Source organism: Mauremys reevesii, linkage group 7 (assembly GCF_016161935.1).
Source record: "Mauremys reevesii isolate NIE-2019 linkage group 7, ASM1616193v1, whole genome shotgun sequence".
NCBI lineage: Eukaryota > Metazoa > Chordata > Testudines > Geoemydidae > Mauremys > Mauremys reevesii.
This window is the reverse complement of record NC_052629.1, coordinates 77,422,808-77,447,962: the sequence shown is the minus strand read 5'-3', so window position 1 is coordinate 77,447,962 and position 25,155 is coordinate 77,422,808. Positions and strand designations below refer to the sequence as shown.

The following is a 25,155-nucleotide window of genomic DNA, read 5'->3' as shown; positions in this document are numbered from 1 at the left end:
TACAACGGTAAGTAACCGTCTTTTCTCTGCCTGTGGTGCCCAGTAGTTGTCTCCTGATGGCTGTAATGCTTGAGCCCAGTGATCTAGATTGGACTAAATACAGGGGTATCTGGGTGGGGGTAGTGGCCTGTGAAGTGCAGGAGGTCAGACTAGATGGTTTGACCTTAAACTCTGCATCTCTTTGCTGCAGTACACCGGTCCCCATTGAGGACACGGGTGATCCATGCTGTGTGCGGCCGCAGCAGGATAGTTGCTAGGAGTTTGTCTGCCATCACCTCGGCAGATGTTTGCGTGTCAGGGAGGCAAAGTTTAATCCATGCATTGTTTAGGAACCAGCTCTGCTGTTGGTTTGCTAATTACAATACTGACATAATTATACATCCAGTTTTATACATAACAAATACAGCACTGCTTGGGCGAGAGCAGCCTGGTAATTGAATCGCCCCCAATACAAGATCTGCCATTTGGCAACAAACATCCGTGTAAGCACAGCCCATCTATTGAGAGGCTTCAGCCCTTTCTGCACTGATTTATTGGAGCTGTAAGTATTTCTCCCTTGCTACTGGATTCATTGTGGTGTCCCAGGTAGCTAAGTTAAAAGGCAGAGGCTCTTGGCTTGAAAACAGGGCATTGTCATTAACTAGATGACACCAGCCAAGATGAACCGTTGGCCTTGTAGAAACCTTCAATAAATTAAATGCAGAAAGCCCAGTGTTTCAAAGGACTGGCTGGAGTCCTGGCATGGCTGGGTAGTCCATTGGCATTGAGTGATAAGCTTTCTTGTCTTCACCAGAGGCGGTACCCACGATCCTGTGCAGGAGGGTTGAAATCCAGTTCTTCCTGGTATTTTGAAATAAGCAGGCAGAGAGAGTCCTCACACCTTAATGTCAAAGAGGTTCCTGCACTGGAGTTTGACCTTCCATCTGTTTTCCATGATGCACTCTGGTGACTCCCACTGAACCCAGGCATTTCTGAGAAGGGGAAGGCTTAGATCTGAGTTGAATTCCCACACCCCATGGCTTTCCTTTCTGTGAGCCCAGGCTATGAGGACAGCTCTCTGCATCCCAATTCCCCTGCCTGCCAGCGCAGCCTCTGTGCGGAGACCAGGTTGCAGTTCCGTCAGTCAGGTTCGGATGACCCTGGGGCTGAGCCTGTTCCATGTGTGAAATGCTGTGAGGCCAAGCAGCAGCAGCCATGTGTGAGATGTAACAGTTAATTACATCTTAGTTTTATGAAGTCAGGCCCTTTTATTTCATTGATCTCACACTGAAGGCACTGCAGACACAGTAGGCTTTTATTTATAGCTGCTGCTCCTTGGAACAGGCCTTTCCTCCTCTTGCATTCCAAACTGTCTTTGGTCCTTTCCTCCTGCAGTCTGAGGTGGCTGGCTAGGCACCTCTTTCCCATGCCTGCAGCATTTTATGCCAATGGCTCTTTAGCTTTCGGCCTTGTCCATTCTGGTTTGTAACCAGTTATGGCCTGGTCGGCTGTAAACATGATTTGTGTCTGCGCATCATGGGCTAAAATGAAGCTGTAGCAGCAAAGTGTGTGGTCCCTGCCAGAGTCCTAGCTCAGCACATGAATCATGGAACTGGATTAGCACACTGGGTTTATTTGCAGTTTGGACGCGATTTCCTCCTGGGCTCTGTGTAATGAGTTAGGGCAGTCCTCCTCCTTCCCAGCTGTCGGGTGGTAGGACATCTCAGAATTCATTTCCCCATGTTCTGCTGGGGTCCAAGGCACCAAGTGATTGCTGCCTGGATTTTCCTGGAATGCAGTTCAGATGCACAAAGCCAGCTGTGGTGGCTATGATATGAACGCTCACCAAATTGGGTTCTTTATACCTGGCTAAGGTGACCAGGCGTCTCACCAGATGGAGCATCACAATTAAAGGCTGTAGAGCAGGCAGGGGAGTCTTACACTAGAGTTTGTGGGCAGGACCCTACCTAGCATCCGTTATTCACGTGGATTTCAAAGTGCGTTAGCCACTTCTCTCAACTGTGGACTACGGACTGCTAAGCAATGGCACCATTTACATGATAAATACTCCAGACTCTGTCTGGAAAAGGCCCTTTTTGTCTAGCACTTCTCCTGCCTTATCCTGGCCAGCGGGGGGATTTTTTTTTTTTTTTCAACTGGACAGGTCATTTTAGAGCCTGATGGATTTGTCTGTTTTGGAAACTACTTTTTTCTGGTAACTCGCCCACAAACAGCTCGTTTGTTTTGCTCACTAGTCCTTGGGGCCTGTTTGTGCATAGGGACTGTTTCTCCCCTCTTGAAGTATCCAGCTCTTAAATTTATTAGGATTTTGAAAAGAGAGGCCAGTTTGTCTCAGGTAACCAATGCCAGTCTCATCTCAGTCACAACAGTGTGAATTGGGAGTAACTCCTTTGAAGCCAATGAAAATTACTCTGGACATACACCCGTGTAACTGAGCTGATATGCCTTCTCTTGGAAATCTTGGGTTAATCAATGGGATAAATTTCCTTTGCCCAGACTGGCTTTCAGTTGTCACAGGCTGCTGGAAAACCAGATTTGTTTTTTCCTGACTCTCATTTGACTGCTAAAAATGGGCTTTTAAAATAGCTTGATAGTTGTGCTCGTTGTCTGGGCTCCGTAGGTGTTAGAGCAGGGTTCGGCAACCTTTCAGAAGTGCTGTGTCGAGTCTTCATTTATTCACTCTTATTTAAGGTTTCGCGTGCCAGTAATACATTTTAACATTTTTAGAAGGTTTCTTTCTATAAGTCTATAATATATAACTTAACTATTGTTGTATGTAAAGTAAATAAGGTTTTTAAAATGTTTAAGAAGCTTCATTTAAAATTAAATTAAAATGCAGAGCCCCCCGGATCGGTGGCCAGGACCCAGGCCGTGTGAGTGCCACTGAAAATCAGCTCACGTGCCTCCTTTGGCACCCGTGCCATAGGTTGCCTACCCCTGTGCTAGAGTCAAGGCTGGTGTTTTTGATAAAGATCAGAATTCGGTTTTGATTTTGGCTTCTTTGGTTGCTGCTTTCTCCTGGGTCTAAAATTATGTGCTTGCTGAGTTTGAGGATTGTTCTAGTTTTCTGTAGGAAAACTGGAGAAAGAGAAAGACATACATACAGATTTGGGGGTAGAATGAGGTGCGGTTGCCTGCCTGTGCAGGAAATAACGTGGGTTCTCTTGAAATCCCTGCTCCTTCTTGCACCTTGCGGGGGGTGTATTTAGAGCTGCTGTGGTAGTTTAAAAACATTTACAGTATCCTTAAAAATAATGGGCTTCCACCACAACTGAAAATGCGCCTGCGTCTAGGGTAGAGTGCAGCTGGCCTTCAACATGCTGCAGCACTAGAGAACAGTTCAGTTCAGCCTGATGGGTAATATTTAAGGCAAGCTTTTCCATCACTTTGCCCAGCTCTTTGGTACCTTAAAATAGTTAATAAAATTTCCAAGCATCTAGCCAAAAGAGAGGGGAAAAAATGCAGCTCAGGGAAGCAGTGAGCTCCCTCCACCTTGAAACCGGTACATCTGTAGATGTGGAATCTGTTTCCTTCGAGCCTTGGGTGTGCATGTTCTTGGGTCACATTGACTCTGGGCTTGTCTCGCTTGCATTAAAAGGCTGCTCTGCTTTCTCATAAGAAACCTTCTGGATTGAAACCTCCTCCAGCAGAGCAGGTGTTTTGTGGTTCCATGCCTACTGGGGAAACAGATGGCAGGTTTGCTGTTTGGTAGTATTAACAACTGGGCCTTCATGTTCTTTCCTTCTGATCTTTTCCTGCTTAGCCCCCCTGAATGAGCGAGCGTCTCCTAGCATCTCGATGTGTCTATGTCAGCTAGCCCTGGCCAGATGGGCTCTGATCCTGCCACCTGCATGGAGTCCTGCCACCTGCGGTCAGCCAAAGTCAAATTGCCATTTCAGGAATGTTGTCACTTGAAAACTCCCCTGGCTTATGTATCCTCCGCCATGTCCATTCTTCCTTCTCCAGGGCTGTCTAGGGGAGTGCCTGCACAGAGCTGGGGCTTGTGTTCAACTCGCCAGGTTAAACATAGGGCAGAACTGGAATGTTCTTGAGGAGTAGTAGCTAGGACGTCACCCGCTGGTGGTTATAAAGCCGTGCTCTACCTCACTGTGCACACAGTAATACCATTGCTAGACCCTACACATGGAAGCCAATGGTTAGAGGTTCCAAAACCTAGAGCTAGTGTCTTCCCCCGTTAGGACCCGATTGAATTTGAGGCTGTTTAGGGAGTGATCCTTAGGATAAAACACGAAGAGACTCCTCGTGCAGATGCTCCATTCTGGTGTACGGTTGGATACTTTGAGACTTGCTTTTATTATTTCTGTCCTCCTTGCAGGCCGCTTTTCATAGCAAAATGCATACTGAGCTCTGTCCCCAGTAGTCCTCACCTTGTTAGTGGTGTCTGCTCTAAAACCAGCACACAATGTGTCCATGCAGCTAGCTTTGGTAAATCATTGTGAAAATTCACCAGCATAGGCATAATCTACCTGCCTACGCTGATGATGGCAAAACAGAAGTGTTATTTACCCCTTCACATAACACAAGAACCAAGAGTTGCCCGCTGAAATTAATAGGTAGCAAGTTTAAAACAAACAAAAGGAAGGACTTCTTCATGCAACACACAGACAACCTATGGGACTCATTGCCAGGGATTTTATGAAGGCCAAAAGTATAACTGTGTTTAAAAAAAAAACCAAAAAAACAACTAGATAAGTTCCTGGAGGATAGGTCCATCAATGACTGTTAGCCAAGATGGTCAGGGACCCAGCCTCATGCGCTGGGTGTCCCTAAACCTTCAACAGCCAGAGGCTGGGACTGGACAATGGGGTGGATCACTCAAAATTGCCATATTCTGTACATTCCATCTGAAGCACCTGGCACTGGCCACTGTCAGAGACAGAACGTTGGGCTAGATGGACCATTGGTCTGACCCAGTGTGACCGTTCTTATGTTTGCTTACCTGTGAGCACAACTTTTTTCAGCCTGATGCTACCGCAGCTGCAGTTGTGTCTAGTGCTGCCTGGAGGGGTAATGAGCTGTGGTAGGTAGAATAAGGTTAATTGCTGCCTGGAGGGGTAATGAGCTGTGGTAGACAGAATCAGGTTAATTGTAATAATATACAGCACTTATTTTGTGTAGGTTATTTGGAGAGTGTTTGGAGATGGGTGGGATTCTCCCCTGCTCTGTGCCTCAGTTTCCCTATCTATTAATATGGGAAGTGACTTGCCCAAAATCCCAGTGTGTCCCTTGCTGAACTGAGCATAGAACACAGGTCTCATGACTTGTTGCCTAGTATCTAATCTTGGTAGAGGGTTGTCTTGTGACTAGTGGGAGGCAGTGTTGCCTAGTAGATAGAGCACTGGATTGGGACTCAGTTTCTGCCATTGGCCTGCTGCATGACATTGGGCAAGTCACTGCGCCTCTCTGTGCCTCAGTTTCCCCATCTGTAAATTGGGGATAATGATACTGACCTCTCTTGTAAAGTGCTTTGAGATCTACTGATGAGACATGCTAGAAAAGAACGTGGGGATATTATAGTGCTTGTAGTACAGATTGAAAAATGGCCGCTTGGGCCACAGACTGAGCGATCTGCTCTTTATGGGGTTAAAGTCCTTAAGTTCCTGAGTCTCTGCCAGGCCTTCCAGACAGGGCACAGTGCTTTATGATGCTAGGGAGCAGTCTTCAGGAGGAGGCCAGGTGACTTAGCTCCCCTCCAGCTGAGCGTCTGCTTCCTCCTTGCTGCTTTGAGATACCAGTGGTTAGTTCCCTCCCGGCACTAGGATCCTAGGTGACAGGGCCTGACCTTGGTTAAAAGGCAGAGGGTTAGTATGAAGAACCTGCTCTGAGGAGTGGCAAGCCCTTACACAATGGTGTGCATGCTAACCCCCTGCAGTGCCTGGGGAAGTCTGACACCCTGGGCTGGACCCCAGTCTGGCCTGCTCAGCATGAACCTGATTGTGTCCTGGGGCGGAACTGTCTCCAAGCTGCATGTTCCTGAAACACATGACTCGTTGCACCGCGGAGCAGGAGAATAAGGTGATCAGATTTGGTTTTATTTCCCTACTAGGGTAGTAAAATAGGAGTGGAGACAGGAAACACTTCCCAAGTTCCACTCGCTGAGCTTAGCGTCTCCTTTGAAGAGCCGAGACGCCAGTCAGGCCTTTCAAGGAAAATCCAAGTCCCAAGCGGGAGTGCGCCTCCATTTTAGAGGCCAACCTCCTTATTAGCTGGCTGCTTTCCAAGCTATGTTCCCTAAGCCCAGACACTGTGACAGCATAATACCTAGAAGAGCATCCGCAGACCCTTGTCCTTCAGCAGATGTCCCCACTAGGTACCTAGCCGTGATTAGAGACAATTGCTGTCTGTGAAAGGGCTGGTGCAGCTGTAGCTCAGCACTGGCACCAGCAAGCCAGCTGGCTTGCTCTGCCGAGTCGATGTGGTGGCATGGAGAGTGTCTGCACTGTCTCATCAGCTTATTAAAATATCTTCTGACAGGCGCCAGCCATGCTTGTAGAGGCTCATCCCAGGGAGAGCTTGGAGGCTCTGGATGTTTTCCTGTTTGTGCACGGTGGCTCTCCCTTTAACTTACTTTTGCAAAGCTGTTGGCTGCTGAGAGCACTCTCTCCTTCTGCTTTTGGCTGGCAGGGGCGGGAAGAGGGAGCCCTGGAACTCTCTGATCCAGGGCCCTTGCGTTGCTGTATTTAGGATATTGATTTCTTTGACTTCCACCTCTTAGCCTGTACTCTGAGGCAGGGAGCGGCTAGAGGCGGGGCATCTTGGTTATTTGCTGGGAAAAGGCCTTCTCTTAGGTAGCTGGTACAGTATGTGCATTGGGTATATTTGTCAGGTTGTCAAGTATCAGAGGGGTAGCTGTGTCAGTCTGGATCTGTAAAAGCAGCAAAGAGTCCTGTGGCACTTTATAGACTAACAGACGTATTGGAGCATGAGCTTTCGTGGGTGAATACCCACTTGGTCAGATGCATGTAGTGGAAATTTCCAGGGGCAGGTTTATATATGCAAGCAAGAAGCAGGCTAGAGATAACAAGGTTAGTTCAATCACAGAAACTGCTGAGCTCCAGTTCATCTGCAAATTTGACACCATCGGCTCAGGATTAAACAAAGACTGTGAATGGCTAGCCAACTACAAAAGCAGTTTCTCCTCCTTTGATTTTCACACCTCAACTGCTAGAACAGGGCCTCATCCTCCCTGATTGAACTAACCTCGTTATCTCTAGCCTGCTTCTTGCTTGCATATATATACCTGCCCCTGGAAATTTCCACTACATGCATCCGACGAAGTGGGTATTCACCCACAAAAGCTCATGCTCCAATACATCTGTTAGTCTATAAGGTACCACAGGACCCTTTGCTGCTTTGTCAGGTTGGTGGCTAGACATATTAGGGACCTTCCAGAGTCCATCTTGGTGCTGACAAGCTATTGCTCCCGAGCTCACGTCCCCATAGCCATCTGGCTGGTGGGGTTACCAGAGATCTCTGAGGGGGAGAGGGATCCTCTGTATGAACACCTGTACTTGTGCTGGGCACATGTTGGCAGGAGGGGCTCGTGCCAGTCTTTAAAAGAGAACATTGGGCATCCAGAAGTAAAGAGTTTGCCCTCTGGGCAATGCATGTCCCATTGGGATGCAGCAGACTGCAATTGTGTGTGTGGTGACAGCTGCCTGGGGCTTCGGAAACTTACATAGGCACAAATTCCATACCTCTTCTGCACTGTATAACAAACCTGCCCCTGCTTCCCCAAGGGAGCATGAAGAGCCAATTGCTGCCTGCTAATTACCATCCTTAGTTATGGATTAGAATGGGGTGGTGACCATCTCTCCATGCATGTAGTGTATTAGTCTGATGCAACGCTCTGCCCACAGCCATGGCTCTGGGTGTTTCTCTTGTCCCCATAGGGGCTGGGGAGGGGGAACAACAATGGCAGTGCTGTTGGAGGGGGCACAGCCCAGTGTTGATGATGTCCTTGCACTCTACAGTGCACATACAGTAAACCCTCACTGCCTCCAAAGAATCGGGGTGGGGGGGGGGAGACTTGATAAATTCCCTTGTGATGAGCATCTGGGAAATGATGAGTTTAAGAGGAGTTTGAATAAACTCTCCCTAATCCATATACAGTAGCAACTTGCTACCACCTTGAAATCTGCCCCAGCCCCAGATGGCCATCTCGGAGATGCTTGTCCTCTGAGACGCTACTCGAGTGACAGGACTGCTAAGCCTTTGCTACGGTTGTGAAGCGTGCTCCAGGATGCTTTTGAAAACAAAGCCCCTAAATAAAACTCTGCTCCTGTTGATCAAATGAAGGAGCCAAGTCCGTTTTGTGATGCATCATTTTGTGTGTGTTCCTTTTTTCATTCATATACACAACCACTCGCAAGGGGTCGGTGAGACATAACAGTAATCAGAGAGAACTTCAGGGTTTGAGTATAAAATCAAACAAATCAGCCGGGTGGGATGTTAAATTGAGGACAGTTTCAAATGGAAGTAGGTTGGTAAAACAGTATGTGGCAGTGGGTTGTTGCTGTAAAGGGAGGGAGATCCTGGTGGTTGGGGTAATATGATCTGTGGCAGTTAGTTATGCCACATGAGAACCAAAGTACTTTATCTCCAGTGTCACAGATCAAAGCCCTGAACCTGATCTCTGCAGTTAGACAGCTGATCAGTGGGAGTCTGCATGTTCAGCTCACTGCAGGATTGGGGCCTGAGCTCATCCTTTTGGAGGATGTTTACTGCATGTGTGAACAAGCTTCCTTGTCTCTTACCACCTGGATGGGTCCATTTTCTAGGCCTGCCAAACTTCCTCTTTCAAACAGAAGCCTCTGATTGCGTTTGTGTTTGTGTACCTGGCTGCAGTGTTGTCCCTGCTGGTGGGAGCACGAACTCGCTCCGACTGTAACCAAGCCACCCCAAATCAGTGCAGTCCCAGGGGGTTCCCTGCATTCCAGGACACCCTGGGGCATACAAGCTCTGAGTGCTCCGTGTCTTCTGTATTTTCGTGACCTTTAAAATGGCTGAGCGGATGAGTTTTTGGTGCTCCCCAGAAGGCTGTGCTTGAGTTGAGACCTCATGTGCCAAGTTTCAGCCCTAGGCACATTTTCACGGCTGAGCGTTAAGGTGTTCTCCCCCCCCCACACACAATTCCCCGCAGACGCTGTTGACAGCATAGCTGAGCTGTGCCCTGAGCCGGGCAGGTGCTGCTAACAGTGAGCTATCTCTGCACAACCCAGTTGTGATCCATTCAGCCCTGGGGTGACAGGGTTTGCTGCTGGTTGTAAATCACTGAGCAAGCCCTGTGACTCTCTCCTTCAGACCAAAGCTGAGCTGGGCTGCTGGGACTTGGGTATCTCTCAGCATCACTGACTGGAAAGCTTGGTTCACACTCAGATCCCATTTCCAGATCTCCAGGGCGATACCCTAAAGCCAGAGACAGGCTAGACCCATGCTGATCTGAGAGCTCCTTTAGCCAACAGCCTGCCAGATGCCACAGTCCCATTCTGAACCAGTCAGTCCTGCCAAGGCCAGCTGAATGGTTTCCAGGTATGAAGTAGGGGACTGGAGGGACCTGGAGAGGCTTCGGAGCAGCTGTGCCATTTGGAGACACTAGCTCCTGCGGGCAGCTGAAGGGGCTAATGGCTTGCGCTGTATATGGCAGCAGATGTTTCATCTGCTGATAGGTGCCTTGACTGCATGTAACCCTCTAAAGTGCATCTCCTTGTTACGAATTCTGCCTGATTAGCTTCTCTGTCTTAGGCAGGAGCTCTGCCTCCCTCAGCTAGGCGGGAGCAATCTGAGTGCACTCTGCCTCTTGTTGGTGAGGGGGAATTCCTAGATTCCAAGAACCACTGCAATCACCTTGTTCAACCTGCTGTGTAACAGGCCAGAGAAGTGCCCCCAGATAATTGTCTGTGAGACACACGTGCACACCCTGCTGCTCCTCCATGAGGAGCCTTGAGTGGTTCCCATCTGGGCCTTGGGCTGGACCATGCTGCGAGGGAGCAGCTAAGGTCAGGGCTTGTGCCCCCTCCTGGCCGTGCAGCAGACCTGTCTGCTGGACTGACCTTTCCACACCCTCCATCCCAACTGCGGCTGTCGGTGACCCCCAGCAGGTGGGAGGAGAGCATCAGCAGTCATGACTTTCTGGCTTTCCCCACGGGGTGAAAAGCAGCTGCTGTTTATAATGCCCCCTCCTCTGCGCCAGGAGGTGCTGATCTGCCGTTGGTCAGCCACGCCCTGCTGGAACAGGGAGGGGGACCCACAGAAGCAGCAGCTCTTCCTCACCCCCAGCCTGGTGGGTAGTGGTCTCCCCTCCTCCCTCCAATCCAGGGAGGGTTTTCACTGGTGAGAGCTGGGGTGGAAAGACCAGCTCTGGCCTATAGAGCTGCCCAATGGCCATGGCTGGGTGGACAAAGGAGCCGAGGCCTTTGGCAGAGCAGGGAATTGGACCCACCTGGCTAGCAATAGCTGTGCTTAAAGAGTGGGGCATGCAATGAGCATGTATACTGTCTGGTTAGGATAGTATGCTGTGATACCTGCTTCCCCCCCCAGCTTCCGGGAGGAAGAGGAGGTTTCCTGTGGCTGGGGAAGGAGAGAGCCCACTCACTTGACTCTACCTCTCCCGTGATCGTGGTAGTCCCTGAAAGAGTAACTGTTTCCAGCTGGCCTCTGCTGTCCAGGGGTTGGTGATGTCTGGAGCCACACGTGTGGGAAGGGGAGAGGCATGATGGGCTTCCTGGAATGCCCCTGCCCCCCATGGTTCAGAGTTTGCACAATGCCAGGGACGCTCCACTTAGTCTCGCTGTTCATCACCATCCTGGCCCTCATTAAGTGTCAGGCAGGACACCAGTTCTTGCAGCCTGCCTGGGAAAAACCTCTTGGATGTCCCTATGAGGTGCAGGGGCCTTTCAAGCGGCGGAAGGGGGCTGTTTTCCAAGGGCATACAGCTTTTGTAGGAGCTCAGCCTCCTGAAAGAGTGCTCTCTCCTCTCACAAGGTGGAAGGATCCTCCCACCCCTTGTAACTTAGTCCTTGGGAGGGTCAGCATACGTCAGCCGTGGTGCATGAGAGAGCTGGGTGTGCTGTGGCTGTTTCCCTGCTGTTGGACACACTGTGGCCTCTGCGAATCAGGCCCTGCTAAGGTGTCTCTAGCTGGACAGCCAATGTCTCCAGTCATTTGACAGTGCAGGGCCTAGGTGCTCATTGCTTTGAGTTTACATCGCTCCAGGATGGGGATGAGAGCCCCGTGTTCCCAGCTCCCCCATCAGACTGGCCCAGAGGCCTCGTACTGCTCAGTATTCATATCCCCTATTCATGTCCACGTGTGTGCTGGTGCAGTCCAGCCAGCAGGTTCTACTAGTGTGCAAGGCTTCCAAAGCCACCTGGGTGGGATCACCAGGGCGTGTGAAGGGCTGGGGCATGCTGCACAGTGAGATTGAGCCCACTAAAGTCTGTAGTGCCAAAAGGCACCTTCCCTTTATCCCAGGGCTCCCTGGAGAGCAGGGTCTACTACAGTACATCCCTTAGCAAGCTGAGTCTGAATGTCTCTGGGCTGCTCTGAGCTAAAGTGTTCATAAGCCCAGAGGGCCAGACTCTCTCTGAGGCTCTGCTGCTGGGAGGCCTGTCTGGATGCTAATGCGGCAGCAGGTGGATTACACCCTCCGTTGTCGGTAACCCCAATCACACCACAGCATCCCGCTGCCGCGCGGCAATATCCAATCAACTACTGCAGCTCATGGCTTTTCTCTCTCTCTCCTTTCTCTACAGGTGCAGGAGAGTCTGGGAAGAGCACAATCGTAAAGCAGATGAAGTAAGCAATGCCTCCCCTCCTTTGCTTTTGTTTCTGAATTTCAGCAATTGCCTCCCTATTTCATCCCACTGCAGAGAGTGGAGTGTGCGTTCTGCAGCCAGGGGCCGGGGGCGGGTGGGGGGTGGTGCCCCGTGGGTCCAGTGTTCTGCAGCTGGGGGTGGGTGGGTGCGGGCGGTGCCGCGTTCTGTGGCTGGAGGCCAGGAGGGTGTTGCATTCTGCAGCCAGGGGCTGGGGGGGGCACATTTTGTATGAACTCTTGGGGGTGGGGAGTGTGATCCAAAGCCGAAGCCTGTGATTTCAACAAAAGTAAAGCATCTATAAAGCATGGATAAGTTTCCATTAGCAAGACCTAGAAAAAGCGCTTCCAGGGGATAGTTATGACAGGCTTGTCCGCACTGGGGTTGGGTGATGTGATTTCCATGTTCTTAGGGCTCTTGTTTTAAAAACACCCTTTGTGTTTGAGTTTTTCATCTGAACAGGCAGGGCAGCCTGTGCTGTGGGGCCAGTGATGAGTTGGCATGGCACCATCGACCATATCCAGACCCTAGAAAGCCCGTTGTGTCATAGCCGAGCTGGCTGCCTGCCAAAGGCTGCTGACCCTGTTAGCTCTGTTGTGGAACTCAGTGTGGTCGCTGGTGTCTGCACACTCTCTGATAGCCTCCCACTAAGCACACTGTTCCCCTGTTCAGTTTGCAGGGTGGCTTGTTCAGCGTTTCCCAAAGCCAACGCCAAACTGCCTGGAGGTTGGGCTGGAATTTCCCCAGTGCATTGGCCCTGCTGGTTAGAGGGCTGTTCACGCTTGCCTCTAGCTAGCACCAGTTGCTTCCCCATTGGAGGCAGGAGACTGGTCTAGCTGGCCCACTGGTCTGATCCAGCCAGGCGGTTTGTGTGTTCCTACATTGCATCCATTTGCTCGCAGCAAAACTGTCGAAGACACATGCATTTCCCACGCTGCCATGAACTTGCTCGAATGCTGTGATTACCTGTGTGTCCCTAGTCCATTACCTTGGAGGTATGGGGCTATGCTATGGCTGTTGCTCCCTGTGAGTGCTCGAGAGACCTTTCCTGTTCAGTTTTACGATGAGTCCTCCTTAGCGCATCTCGGGACAGAGCAGAGAGTAGCTTTCACTCCATGTGGTAGGACAACACCTGGGAAAGCTGCTCTGTGCAGCTGAGTTCTTCTTCCATCTTATGCTCAAGCTTGGGGGATTGCCATGGGCTCACTGTATTCCTGGGACTGGGCCTCAGTCTAGCTTTGGTTGGGGTTAGCAGTGTCTGAGGAGAAGGGACTCTTTGTTTATATGCTTGCTATTTTTGTCTGTCTTTTTAATAACACTGTTCAGTTTCAGCAATCCATCCATGTAAAGCTAGTAGCACCTCTGCACAGCCTTAGAGGATAGCATTCAGACTCCACATGCTTTATGGATTCCGCAAAAAGATTAGGGAGGCAGAGCAGAGGATTTAAAAAACAAACCCTTTTGATTAAAACCTCCTCTTGTAGCCAGGCCCTCTAATTTTGGGAACAATGCTCTCTCTGGCTGGCATGATGCACCTAGAACTTGCTTAATTTGAGCAAAACTTTACTCTTCTGGCAGCTTGGGGCAAATTCCCATTTGAATATTTCAGTGACTTGCAACTAAACATGGAAAGGGACATCAAAAATGCATATGACAGTGATTACATAAATAGAAAAGAGCAATGCTGAAAGGTATCGCACAAAGAGGATACACAAAAATGGTTTGTGTTGGGAGAGGCAGCCCAGAGACCCCTGCACAGCATCACAAACTAAAACCTCCTGATAGGAAATCACCCTGGTAAAAATCTGTTGCATAATAATTGACAGACTCATTCCAGTGAGGAGGGAAAACGGTCATTGGCTGAACAGGGCCCTATCGAAATAAACAGAGGCATTCTCTAAAAGCAGAGGGAGCTGATCGTCAGAGAGTGACTTACAAAGTCTGGGGTTTACACTGTGCAGAGAGCTTTTATAATCATTCTGTTCAGATGTCTCCTTAACATCTGAGCATCCAGACCAAGAGCATGGCCCAGCTAAAGAACAGCCGAATCCCCAGTGGGCACAACTCAAGTGAGCATTCCGTAGGAGAATTAGACAGAGGGTAGATTTCCTGCCTGGCCTGAAGAGGAGAAACTCTCTTTCAAAGACAGAGAGGAAGGTTGGTCTTGTGGTTAAGGCATTTGACTGGGTCTCAGAAGATCTCGGGTCAATTTCCAGCACTACCACAGACTTCCTGAGTGGGCAAATAACCGAGACTTTGTGCCTCAATTCCCCACTGGTAAAATAATCTTTCTCTTTTGCTTTGCGTAGTCCCTGCCCCAAAGAGCTGACAGTCTCATGCTATGTGACAGATAGCAGAGTGGGGCCCTGATTTTGGTTGGTGCTTCTAATGTTACTGCAATACAAAAAGCTGCTACTCAGAATAATACTCAAATGTATTTAAAACCAGATCCATTAGTTACATTGTCTGTGTCTGAGCCTCTTGCTGAAATGTGTTTGTGATCCCCTGTGGTGTGGGAGCCCAATGCAACAGATTGTTCTGCTAGATTAAGGTGGGGTGGAGACTAGAGTACAAGAAGAGCTGTTTTAATGAGTTAATAAAATGCTTAAATTCTAAAGGGCTACAGAATCTGGCTATTTTTGGCATCTCTACGCTGTCAATCAGCACAGCACACTGGAGCTGAACAGGTTGGCTGTGTTTGCTCAATTTATCCTGGCACATCCAGGCTTGAAAAATTAGTGGCAGGTAACAAACTTATGCTGGCTGGCTGGCTGGTGGGTAATTGAAAGCTCTGCAGCAGGTGGAATTGATGAGCATCTGGTCAGTTTCACTGTTGCTATGCTGGCTAGTTCTTCTTCGAGTGATTGCTCCTATGCATTCCAGTTAGGTGTGCGCGCGCCGCACGTGCACGGCATCTCGGAACTTTTTTACCCTAGCAACACCGGCGGGCCGGCTGGCGCCCCCTGGAGTGGCGCCGCTATGGCGCGTGTTATATACCCCAGCCGGCCCGTCCGCTCCTCAGTTCCTTCTTACCGCCCGTGACGGCCAGTTGGAACTGTGGAGTGCTCTTTGTCCTCCACTACCCTAGCTCTGGCTACCGGTTTTTTGTATATAGTTCTTAGTATATATAGTTAGTTGTGATAGTTGTAGTTATAGTTAGTTTGTTAAGTTTAGTGTTAGGGTTAGGGGGGGTTTTCCTCCCTTTCCTTCCCCGGTGCGGGCTCATGCCCAAGGCACCGGGCTTTAAGCCCTGCGCAATTTGCCAGAGGCCTATGCCGATCGGGGACCCACACGACACCTGTCTTCGCTGCCTCGGCGAGGGTCATCGCACGGACAAGTGCCAAATTTGTTCCGCGTTCAAGCCGAGAACGCGTAAGGAGCGGGACAATAGACTGAAGCAGCTCCTTATGGAGGCGTCGCTGCAGCCCCCGGCACTGGCCGCGCCGGCACGGAGAACCTCATCGGTGCAGAGCGCACCGGCGGCGCCGAGCCGCTCCGGCACCACGGCACCGCAGCCTCAGTCAGGCACTGAGAAGACCCGGCACCGATCTCTTTCGCCTGCCAGGAAGCGCAGACTGGCTAAGGCTATTGCTAAGTCCGGTGCGCAGGACTCAGCCTTGACTATTGCGCCATCGGCGCCTCCCGCGGTGGCCGTGCGCCAGGCCGGCACTGGGCCGTTGACTCCGGCGCCGCAAGGGCCGTCGAGTCCGGCACCGCCACGCTCCCGGCACCGTCCGCGGTTGAGCCACGGCTGCCTTCGACGCCGGAGACTTTCTCTGCAGCCCAAGAGCTCATACAGCTCGTAGAGGCACCGAGCCTCCGGCCCCCGGCACCGCCGGTGCGGGCTGTAACGTCCGTCGGGAAGCCGGCAATGATGCTCCGCCCGCCCTCCGCAGACCGTCGGCACAAGCAACACTCCCGGTCCCGATCACGCTCCCGGTCCCGACGGCAGTCGCCTTCTCGATCTCGGCACCGTTCGCCGTCTCGGTACCGGTCACCATCCCGCCGCCGGTCAGAGTCCTGGTACCGTTCGTCGTCTCGGTACCGGTCGCACTCCCGGCGCAGATCCAGGTCCCGATCACCGTTGCGTCGGCACCACCGGAGGTCTCCATCCCGGCGTCGTTCCCGACATCGCGATTCCCGCAGCCTCTCCCGGCACCGCAGATCCCGCTCCCGGTCGAGCTCCCGGCACCGGTTGAGCTCCCGGCACCGCGGTGACCGACGGTCTCGATCACCGTCCCGGTACCGGACGTACTCACGCCGTCCCTCGGTACCGTCTGCGGAGGGGTTACCGCATTCAGCTGTGCAGTCTGTCAGCGCCTCAGCGCCTCCTTGGCCATCCCGCCCGGCATCGGTGGCCTCTGGTGTGGACAGCGCCGCGCATCTGCCACCGACCCCACATGGCGATCCTCAGGGGTCTCAACAGTGGGGCTTCTGGGTTCCATGGGCCCAACATGAGGCACAGGGGGTACCGTTTCCCCTGAGAGACTTAGCCGCCGAGCGCAGAGTCCCCGAGGCGACGGTTAGCCGGACGGCTCCTTCTCCTCACCATGAGTCCCCCATTCCACCGGACCACAAGTCCGCCACGCTGCGCGATCCTACCGAGGCACAGTCTACAGCCCCTGCGGCGGAGGCCGTAGTGAAGGGCTTGTCCTCTTCATCCTCCCCGGACGAGGCAGTGACCGGCGCTGCAGCCAAGGATCCACCGCCTATTGACCTGAAGGCCCATCAGGACCTGCTTCGCCGGGTGGCGACGGCCATGGATCTCCCAGTGGCGGAGGTCCAGGAGGACGAGGACCCTATCACCAATGTGGTGGGCGCGGACACTCCCGTGCGCGTGGCGTTGCCCTTCGTCAGGACAATTCAAAAGAACGCCACTACGCTCTGGCAAACCCCTGCTTCCATTCCTCCCGCGTCCCGCGGGGTTGAGCGGAAATACTCGGTTCCCCCGACAGGTTACGAGTACCTTTACACCCACCCGACCCCGGACTCGTTAGTGGTGCAGTCGGTTAATGACCGCGAGAGACACGGTCAACCTGCCCCCGCGCCTAAATCCAAGGAGGCTCGGCGCATGGACCTGCTAGGCCACAAGGTCTACTCGGCAGGCGGTTTGCAAATGAGAATTGCCAATCAGATTGTCCTCCTCGCCAGGTATGTCTACGACATCTTGACGTCCCTGGCGAAGTTCACGGAGCTCTTGCCTTCAGCCTCTCGCCAGGAGTTCACGGCGTTCTTGGAGGAGGGCAGAAGGTCTTCTCGGTCCTCCATCACGGCCGCCCTCGACGCTGCGGACTCCGGAGCTTGGACCTTGGCCTCCAGCGTGTCAATGCGACGCATCGCCTGGCTGCAGTCCTCTACCCTGCCGCCAGAGGTGCAGTATACTCTGCAGGACCTGCCCTTTGACACACAGGGTCTCTTTTCCGAAAAGACGGATTCTCGAATCCAGACCCTGAAGGACGGCCGTATTGCAATCCGTACTCTCGGCATGCACACGCCGGCAACGCAGCGCAGGTCCTTCCGGCAGCAGCCCTCCCGGCCCTTTTATCAGCAGCGGTATCGGCCATACAACAGCCGGCGACCGGCCCAAAATCGCCGTCGTCCCTCTGGCAACCGCCGTAACCAGGGCCAGGCCGCTTCCAAGGCCCCTCAGGGGGCTAAGCAGGCCTTTTGATGGGACGCTTGAGGACGGCCCATCTCTCTCCCTACCGGATCCTTCCCCGTTATTTTACAACCGCCTTTCCCATTTCTTTTCGGCGTGGTCCCAGTTAACAACAGACAACTGGGTGCTCCAAACGGTCCAGTCGGGATACCGCCTACAATTTGTTTCGCCCCCTCCTTCCCACCCACCCTCCCTGTCCCTCTTCAGGGACCCCTCTCACGAGCAAGTCCTCTTACAAGAGGTCCAGACTCTGTTGAGCGGGGGTGCCATAGAAGCAGTGCCTCAAAACAGGCGGGGCAGGGGATTCTACTCCCGTTATTTTCTCATCCCCAAAGCGAAAGAGGGGCTACGTCCTATCCTGGACCTTCGCGAGCTGAACAAGTACCTGCTCAAGCCCAAGTTTCGCATGGTCACCTTGGGGACCATCATTCCCTCTCTGGATCCGGGAGATTGGTTTGCTGCCCTCGACATGAAGGACACCTACTTCCATGTCGCAATCTATCCTCCCCATCGTCGTTACCTCCGGTTTGTGGTCAACAACACCCACTACCAGTTCGCCGTGTTGCCGTTCGGACTCTCCACCGCCCCGAGGGTATTTACCAAATGCATGGCGGTAGTTGCCGCAGCCCTCCGACGTCGTCAGATACACGTCTACCCGTATCTCGACGACTGGCTGGTTCGAGGTCAGTCCCGACAACTCGTGATGGACCAGATGACAGAAATCCTGTCTCTCTTTCAGCGACTCGGTCTTCTCATCAACGCCGAGAAGTCCACTTTGATTCCGGCACAGCGAGTGGAGTTCATCGGAGCGGTCCTCGACTCCACGATGGCCAGGGCCTGTCTCCCTCTCGCTCGACACCAGACGATGGTCTCCATCATCCGGGACCTTGTCACCTTCCCGACCACGACGGTGCGCTCCTGTCTCCGCCTCCTGGGCCACATGGCTTCGTGCACGTATGTCACCGCGTACGCACGGCTCCGCCTCCATCCGTTCCAGTCTTGGCTGGCGTCGGTGTATTGACCGCATCGGGATCCCATCGACATGGTGGTCACGGTCACCAGGCCGACCCTCGAGTCCCTCAACTGGTGGCTCGACCCGGAGGTCGTGTGTGCCGGAGTCCCATTCCGCCCTGCTCCTCCGTCGGCCACTCTGACCACGGATGCCTCAGCGCTCGGTTGGGGAGCTCACCTGGGCGACCTCCACACCCAAGGCCTGTGGTCGGCCCAGGAGCTCGCCCTGCACATCAATGTCCGCGAGCTGCGCGCGATCCGCCTGGCCTGTCGCACGTTCTGCACCCACCTGCAACGCCACTGTGTGACAGTATTCACGGACAACACCACCGCAATGTTCTACGTGAACAAGCAGGGCGGAGCTCGCTCCTCCCCGCTCTGCAAGGAAGCGATGCTCCTGTGGGATTTCTGCGTAACCCACTCAATTCACCTGGAAGCATCCTTTCTTCCGGGAGTGCAGAACACACTGGCCGACCGTCTCAGCAGGTCGTTCCTCTCCCACGAGTGGTCCCTCTGTCCAGATGTCATCCACACAATCTTCCGGAGGTGGGGGTTTCCCCAAATAGACCTATTTGCCTCCAGGGAGAACAGGAAGTGCCACCGGTTTTGCTCATACCAGGGTCGCTCGCCAGGCTCCCTGTCGGACGCCTTCCTTTACTCCTGGACGGATCGCCTCCTCTATGCCTTCCCTCCGTTCCCGCTCGTGCACCGAGTGCTCCTGAAGCTTCGGAGGGACAGAGCCCATATCATACTCGTAGCGCCGGCCTGGCCAAGGCAGCACTGGTACACCCTGCTGCTCGAGCTCTCCGTTCGGGAACCCATTCCCCTTCTGTTGTGGCCGGACCTCATCACCCAGGACTTCGGCAGACTCCGCCATCCGAACCTGCAGTCCCTCCATCTTACAGCTTGGTACCTGAGTGGTTGACCCACGCGGAGAGGGGCTGTTCTACAGCGGTTCAGCAAGTCCTGCTTGAGAGCAGAAAGCCTTCCACTCGCTCCACTTACCTAGCGAAGTGGAAGAGATTTGCACTCTGGTGTGATCATCAAGGTCTCAATCCATTCGTGGTCCCGGTCCCTACCATCCTGGACTACCTCTGGCACCTTAAGGAGCAAGGTCTTGCGGTCTCCTCCTTGAGAGTTCACCTGGCAGCAGTGTCCGCCTTTCGTCCGTCTGTGGAAGGTCGGTCCATCTTCTCGAACCAGATGGTTTCCCGCTTCCTCAAGGGCCTGGACCGCTTGTACCCGCCGGTGCGGCGTCCTACTCCCACATGGGATTTGAACCTCGTGCTAGCTAAGCTGATGGGCCCTCCGTTCGAGCCCTTAGCCATGTGCTCCCTGCTCTACCTCTCCTGGAAGACGGCCTTCCTCGTCGCCATTACATCAGCGAGACGAGTTTCTGAGCTCCGCGCTCTGACGGTTAGCCCGCCGTACACCGTCTTCCATGGGGACAAGGTGCAGCTTCGCCCTCATCCGGCCTTCCTCCCGAAGGTAGTGTCAGCCTTCCACCTCAACCAGGAGATCTTCCTCCCGGTGTTCTCCCGAAGCCACATGCCTCGCCTCGGGAGCAACAGCTGCATACCCTCGATGTCCGCAGGGCGCTCGCTTTCTACATCGAGCGGACTAAGTCCTTCCGGCGTTCGCCCCAGCTGTTCGTGGCGGTGGCTGACCGCATGAAGGGCGAACCGATATCCTCCCAGCGGATTTCCTCCTGGGTCACTGCGTGTATCCGGACCTGCTACGAGCTGGCTCGCGTACCACCAGGCCGCCTCACGGCGAACTCGACGAGGGCGCACGCCTCGTCGGCCGCCTTCCTGGCCCACGTTCCAATCCAGGACATCTGCTGAGCGGCCACCTGGTCTTCGGTCCACACCTTCGCCTTCCACTACGCGTTGGTGCAGCAGTCCCGAGACGACGCAGCCTTCGGCTCCGCGGTATTACACTCCGCCACGTCTCACTCCGACCCCACCGCCTAGGTAAGGCTTGGGATTCACCTAACTGGAATGCATAGGAGCAATCACTCGAAGAAGAAAAGACGGTTACTCACCGTAGTAACTGTTGTTCTTCGAGATGTGTTGCTCCTATCCATTCCAGACCCGCCCTCCTTCCCCACTGTCGGAGTAGCCGGCAAGAAGGAACTGAGGAGCGGACGGGCCGGCTGGGGTATATAACACGCGCCGTAGCGGCGCCACTCCAGGGGGCTCCAGCCGGCCCGCCGGTGTTGCTAGGGTAAAAAAGTTCCGAGATGCCGTGCACGCGCGGCGCACACACCTAACTGGAATGGATAGGAGCAACACATCTCGAAGAACAACAGTTACTACGGTGAGTAACCGTCTTTTATTTGAGCTGGAGGGAACCCAAGCAGAGTCTAGTGGGTTTCTGTATTGCTGTTGGGGACAGCAGCAGAGGCACAACCTTGATCACAAACCAGCTGCTGCTGTGGGATGTCCTGGGTCACGGGGGTCCCCGCACAAACAAGGGGTTGTGTTCACACTCCCTTTTTTGTGGTGACTAATTCTTTCTTGTTGTAACATGGGCTCGTGGTAGGGAAATGGTTCAGAACCACTGCTCTGGGTGGTGGTTGGGAGAGAAGAGTCTCTTCTTCAGTTCTGCAAAAAAACCCACCCCTCATCTTCTCTCAGCAGCAGCAGCTGACTAAACCTGACCAGAACCATGGTCAGTTTCATGGCTGCTGAGCTCACTCCAGGCAGTGATTCTGGAACTGATCAGCTACTGTAGAAAGCTGTGAGAGGCTGAGGTCTGGGGATGACCAGTAGCAGGAGGGCAAGAACTGAGGACCCAAAATCCAGTGTGTGTGTGGGGGGGTTCCCCCTTTTTTGCTGTAGCTGAGGTGAGAAGTCTGTGGAGATCCCTCTCCTTGGAGGTGGAAGTGTAGAGGTGGTGGGGGGGACCCCTCTTGGAGTCAGGATGGGATGATGGGAGAGCTCTGGCTGGGGTGTTGCTTGGGGAGGGATGTTGGTGACAACCCTAGTAGGTTAATCTGAAAGCTGGGTCCAGGGACAGCGCTCAGGTGGGAAACATGCAGTGCCCTGTACTTGCCACAGGCTGAGTGCCCTGCCCTGCCTGAGGACCCCGTCTTTCATAGCAGCCATTATCTAGCAAACATCTGTGTGATTGTCTCCTCCCCTTGGAGTCGGGTAGCACTGCCACAGTCATTTTCATCTCTGGTGCTGGGCTCCCGTGCTGGTAACATGGCCCTCTTTAGTGGTGCTGCACCCAGAGACAGTCTCCACTGGAAAGTGCCTCTCGGGGGAACGCTTCCTGCCCTCTGGAGAGGGAGCTGCTGCACAGAACTGAGTGGGGGCAGCTCCCAGTGAGCAATGTGAATCCTAGTGAGGGAGCAGGGGTGAGGGTGGGTTCTGCTGGGGAGCTCAGCTGGGACATGGTCAGCTCGGTGATGGTTTGACTTTGTTCCCACCCCCTCTTCAAGGATTATCCATGAGGATGGCTACTCAGAAGAGGAGTGCAGGCAATACAAAGCCGTGGTTTACAGCAACACCATTCAGTCCATTATGGCCATCATCAAAGCCATGGGCAACCTGCAGATTGACTTCGGCGACCCTGCAAGAGCGGTGAGTTACCCTCTCTGTGCCTGAGGATTGTCCTTGCTTTGACTGATAGTCCTGGTGTTGGGGGGTCAGAGCTCCTCTGCCTGCTGCCTGTCTGAATGCAGCATTCAAGGAGTTGTGACTCTTGCCAAAGGAGCAAGAATAGCTGAATCCTAGAACTGTTGATGCCTAGATCCTTGCTGGCTGTTGGGAGGGTGAGGCTAGGCATGCCCAGCAGCAGTTGCACTCAATAGATTTTTAAGAGCTGTGCTTCTGAGTGGGTAAGGCCTGAGCAACATAACCAAGCCAGCCCCTAAGGCCTTGGGGGTTATGTTTAGCTTGAGGACTGCAGGTATGGGCATGTGCTGCTATGCTGTGCACTGCAGCTAGACAAGTGCTTGTTCAGCTCCCACCTGAGCACCACGTGTGACCTGTCCTCCATCTTGCTGGGTCCCAGCCTGAGGGATGGGGCAGGTGCAAGGGGAGGGGAGGTGTCTCTAGAGCGCAAGCTTAAATGAGGGTGAGCTTTCAGGTGCAGAAAACCAAAGTGACTTGGGCTTGGTCCAGGCACGTGCCCTGACCTACTCCACTGTTCGCTCCCTCCCTGTAGCCACCAAGACTGAGCTAAGGGCCAGCATGAGCGAAGGGGATCTAGGTAGGAGGCAACATGGCCTAATGGCTATAGCAGTGGCTGGCGATTCAGCAGAGCTGGGTTTTATTCCTGGCTCCCTAGGTTTCCTGTGTGACATCAGGCAAGTTGCCTCCCTGTGCCTCCTGTGGATAATGCTGCACTCCCCGTGTGTGGCGCACCGAGACACTGTGTGAGGGCTAAGTAGGGCATGGGGGAGCTAACAATAGCAGTAGCAATCATGTGGTTCTTCTTCGAGTGATTGCTCCTATGCATTCCAGTTAGGTGTGCGCGCCGCGCGTGCGCGGCATCTCGGAACTTTTTTACCCTAGCAACTCCGGCGGGCCGGCTGGCGCCCCCTGTAGTGGCGCCGCTATGGCGCCTGTTATATACCCCAGCCGGCCCGTCCGCTCCTCAGTTCCTTCTTACCGCCCGTGACGGCCAGTTGGAACTGTGGAGTGCTCTCTGTCCTCCACTACCCTAGCTCTCGCTAAAGGTTTTTTGTATATAGTTAGTTCATAGTACGTGTAGTTAGTTGTTATAGTTAGTTAGTTAGGTTTTAGTGATAAGGTTAGGGGGGTTTCCCCTCCCTTTCCTCCCCCGGTGCGGGCTCATGCCCAAGGCACCGGGCTTTAAGCCCTGCGCAATCTGCCAGAGGCCTATGCCGATCGGAGACCTGCACGACGCCTGTCTTCGTTGCCTCGGCAAAGGTCATCGCACAGACAAGTGTCTGATCTGTTCCGCCTTCAAGCCGAGAACGCGTAAGGAGCGGGACAATAGACTTAAGCAGCTCCTCATGGAGGCGTCGCTACAGCCCCCGGCACCGGCCGCGCCGGCACCGAGAGCCTCATCGGTGCAGAGCGCACCGGCTGCTCCGAGCCGCTCCGGCACCGCGGCGCCGCAGCCTCAGTCAGGAACTGAGAAGACCCGGCACCGCTCCCTTTCGCCTGCTAGGAAGCGCAGGCTGGCAAAGGCGATCACTAAGTCCTGCGCGGAGGACTCAGCCATGACTATTGCGCCACCTGCGACTCCCGCGGTGGCCGTGCGCCAGGCAGGCACCGGGCCATTGACTCCGGCGCCGCAAGGGCCGTCGAGTCCGGCACCGCCACGCTCCCCGGCACCGTCCGCGGTTGAGCCACGACTGCCGTCGACGCAGGAGACATTCTCCGCGGCGCGTGAGCTGATACAGCTCGTAGAGGCACCGAGCCTCCGGCCCCCGGCACCGCCGGTGCGGGCTGTCGTGTCCGTAGGAAAGCCGGCGATGATGATCCGGCCGCCCTCCGCGGACCGCCGGCACAAGCGACACTCCCGGTCCCGGTCACGGTCCCGGTCCCGACGAAGGTCGCCTTCTCGCCATTCCCGATCTCGGCACCGCTCGCCGTCCTGGTACCAGTCGCCATCCCGACGCCGGTCGGAGTCCCGGTACCGTTCATCATCTCGGTACCGGTCGCACTCCCGGCACCGATCCAGGTCCCGATCGCCGTCGCGTCGGCACCGCCGGAGGTCTCAGTCCCGGCGCCGTTCCCGACACCGCGACTCCCGCAGACACTCCCGCAGCCATTCCCGGCACCGCAGATCCCGCTCCCGGTCGAGCTCCCGGCACCGCGGTGGCCGGCGGTCTTGGTCACCGTCCCGGTACCGGATGTACACACACCATCCCTCGGCACCGTCTGCGGAGAGACTGCCGCCTTCGGCTGTACAATCCGTCAGCGCCTCAGCACCTCCTTGGCCATCCCGCCCAGCATCGGTGGCCTCCGGCGTGGACAGCACCGCGCACCTGCCACCGATCCCACACGGCGATCCTCAGGGGTCTCAACGGTGGGGCTTCTGGGTTCCCTGGGCCCAGCATGAAACGCAGGGTGTACCATTTCCCCCAAGAGACTTGGCCTCCGAGTGCAGGGTCCCCGAGGCGACGGTTAGCCGGCCGGCTCCTTCTCCTCGACGCGAGCCCTCCGTTCCACTGGACCACCAGTCCTCCATGCAGCACGACCCAGCCAAGGCGCAGTCAACAGCCCCTGCGGCGGAGGCCGTCGTGCAGGGCTTGTCCTCATCGTCCTCCCCGGACGAGGCGGTGGCCAGTGCTTCAGCCAAGGAACCGCCGCCCATTGACCTGAAGGCCCACCAGGATCTGCTTCGCCGGGTGGCGACGGCCATGGATCTCCCAGTAGCGGAGGTCCAGGAGGACGAGGACCCCATTACCAACGTGGTGGGCGCGGACGCTCCCGTGCGCGTGGCGTTGCCCTTTGTGAGGACAATCCAGAAAAACACCACCACGCTCTGGCAAACACCCGCATCCATTCCTCCCACGGCCCGCGGGGTTGAGCGTAAATACTCAGTTCCCCCTACGGGCTATGAGTACCTTTATACCCACCCGACCCTGGACTCGCTGGTCGTGCAATCGGTTAACGACCGCGAGAGGCACGGTCAACCTGCCCCTGCGCCTAAGTTCAAAGACGC

At 54.3% G+C, this 25,155-nt stretch overlaps 1 protein-coding gene across 1 annotated transcript in view; it reads left to right on the top strand.

The window, feature by feature from the left end:
- GNAI2 (G protein subunit alpha i2) overlaps positions 1-25,155 on the top strand; it is a 228,151-nt gene that overhangs the window by 111,533 nt on the left and 91,463 nt on the right. The window contains exons 2-3 of the mRNA XM_039546937.1: positions 11,775-11,817; positions 21,953-22,094. Coding sequence (XP_039402871.1) covers positions 11,775-11,817; positions 21,953-22,094 — 185 coding nt within the window. The remainder of the gene's footprint in view (positions 1-11,774; positions 11,818-21,952; positions 22,095-25,155) is intronic.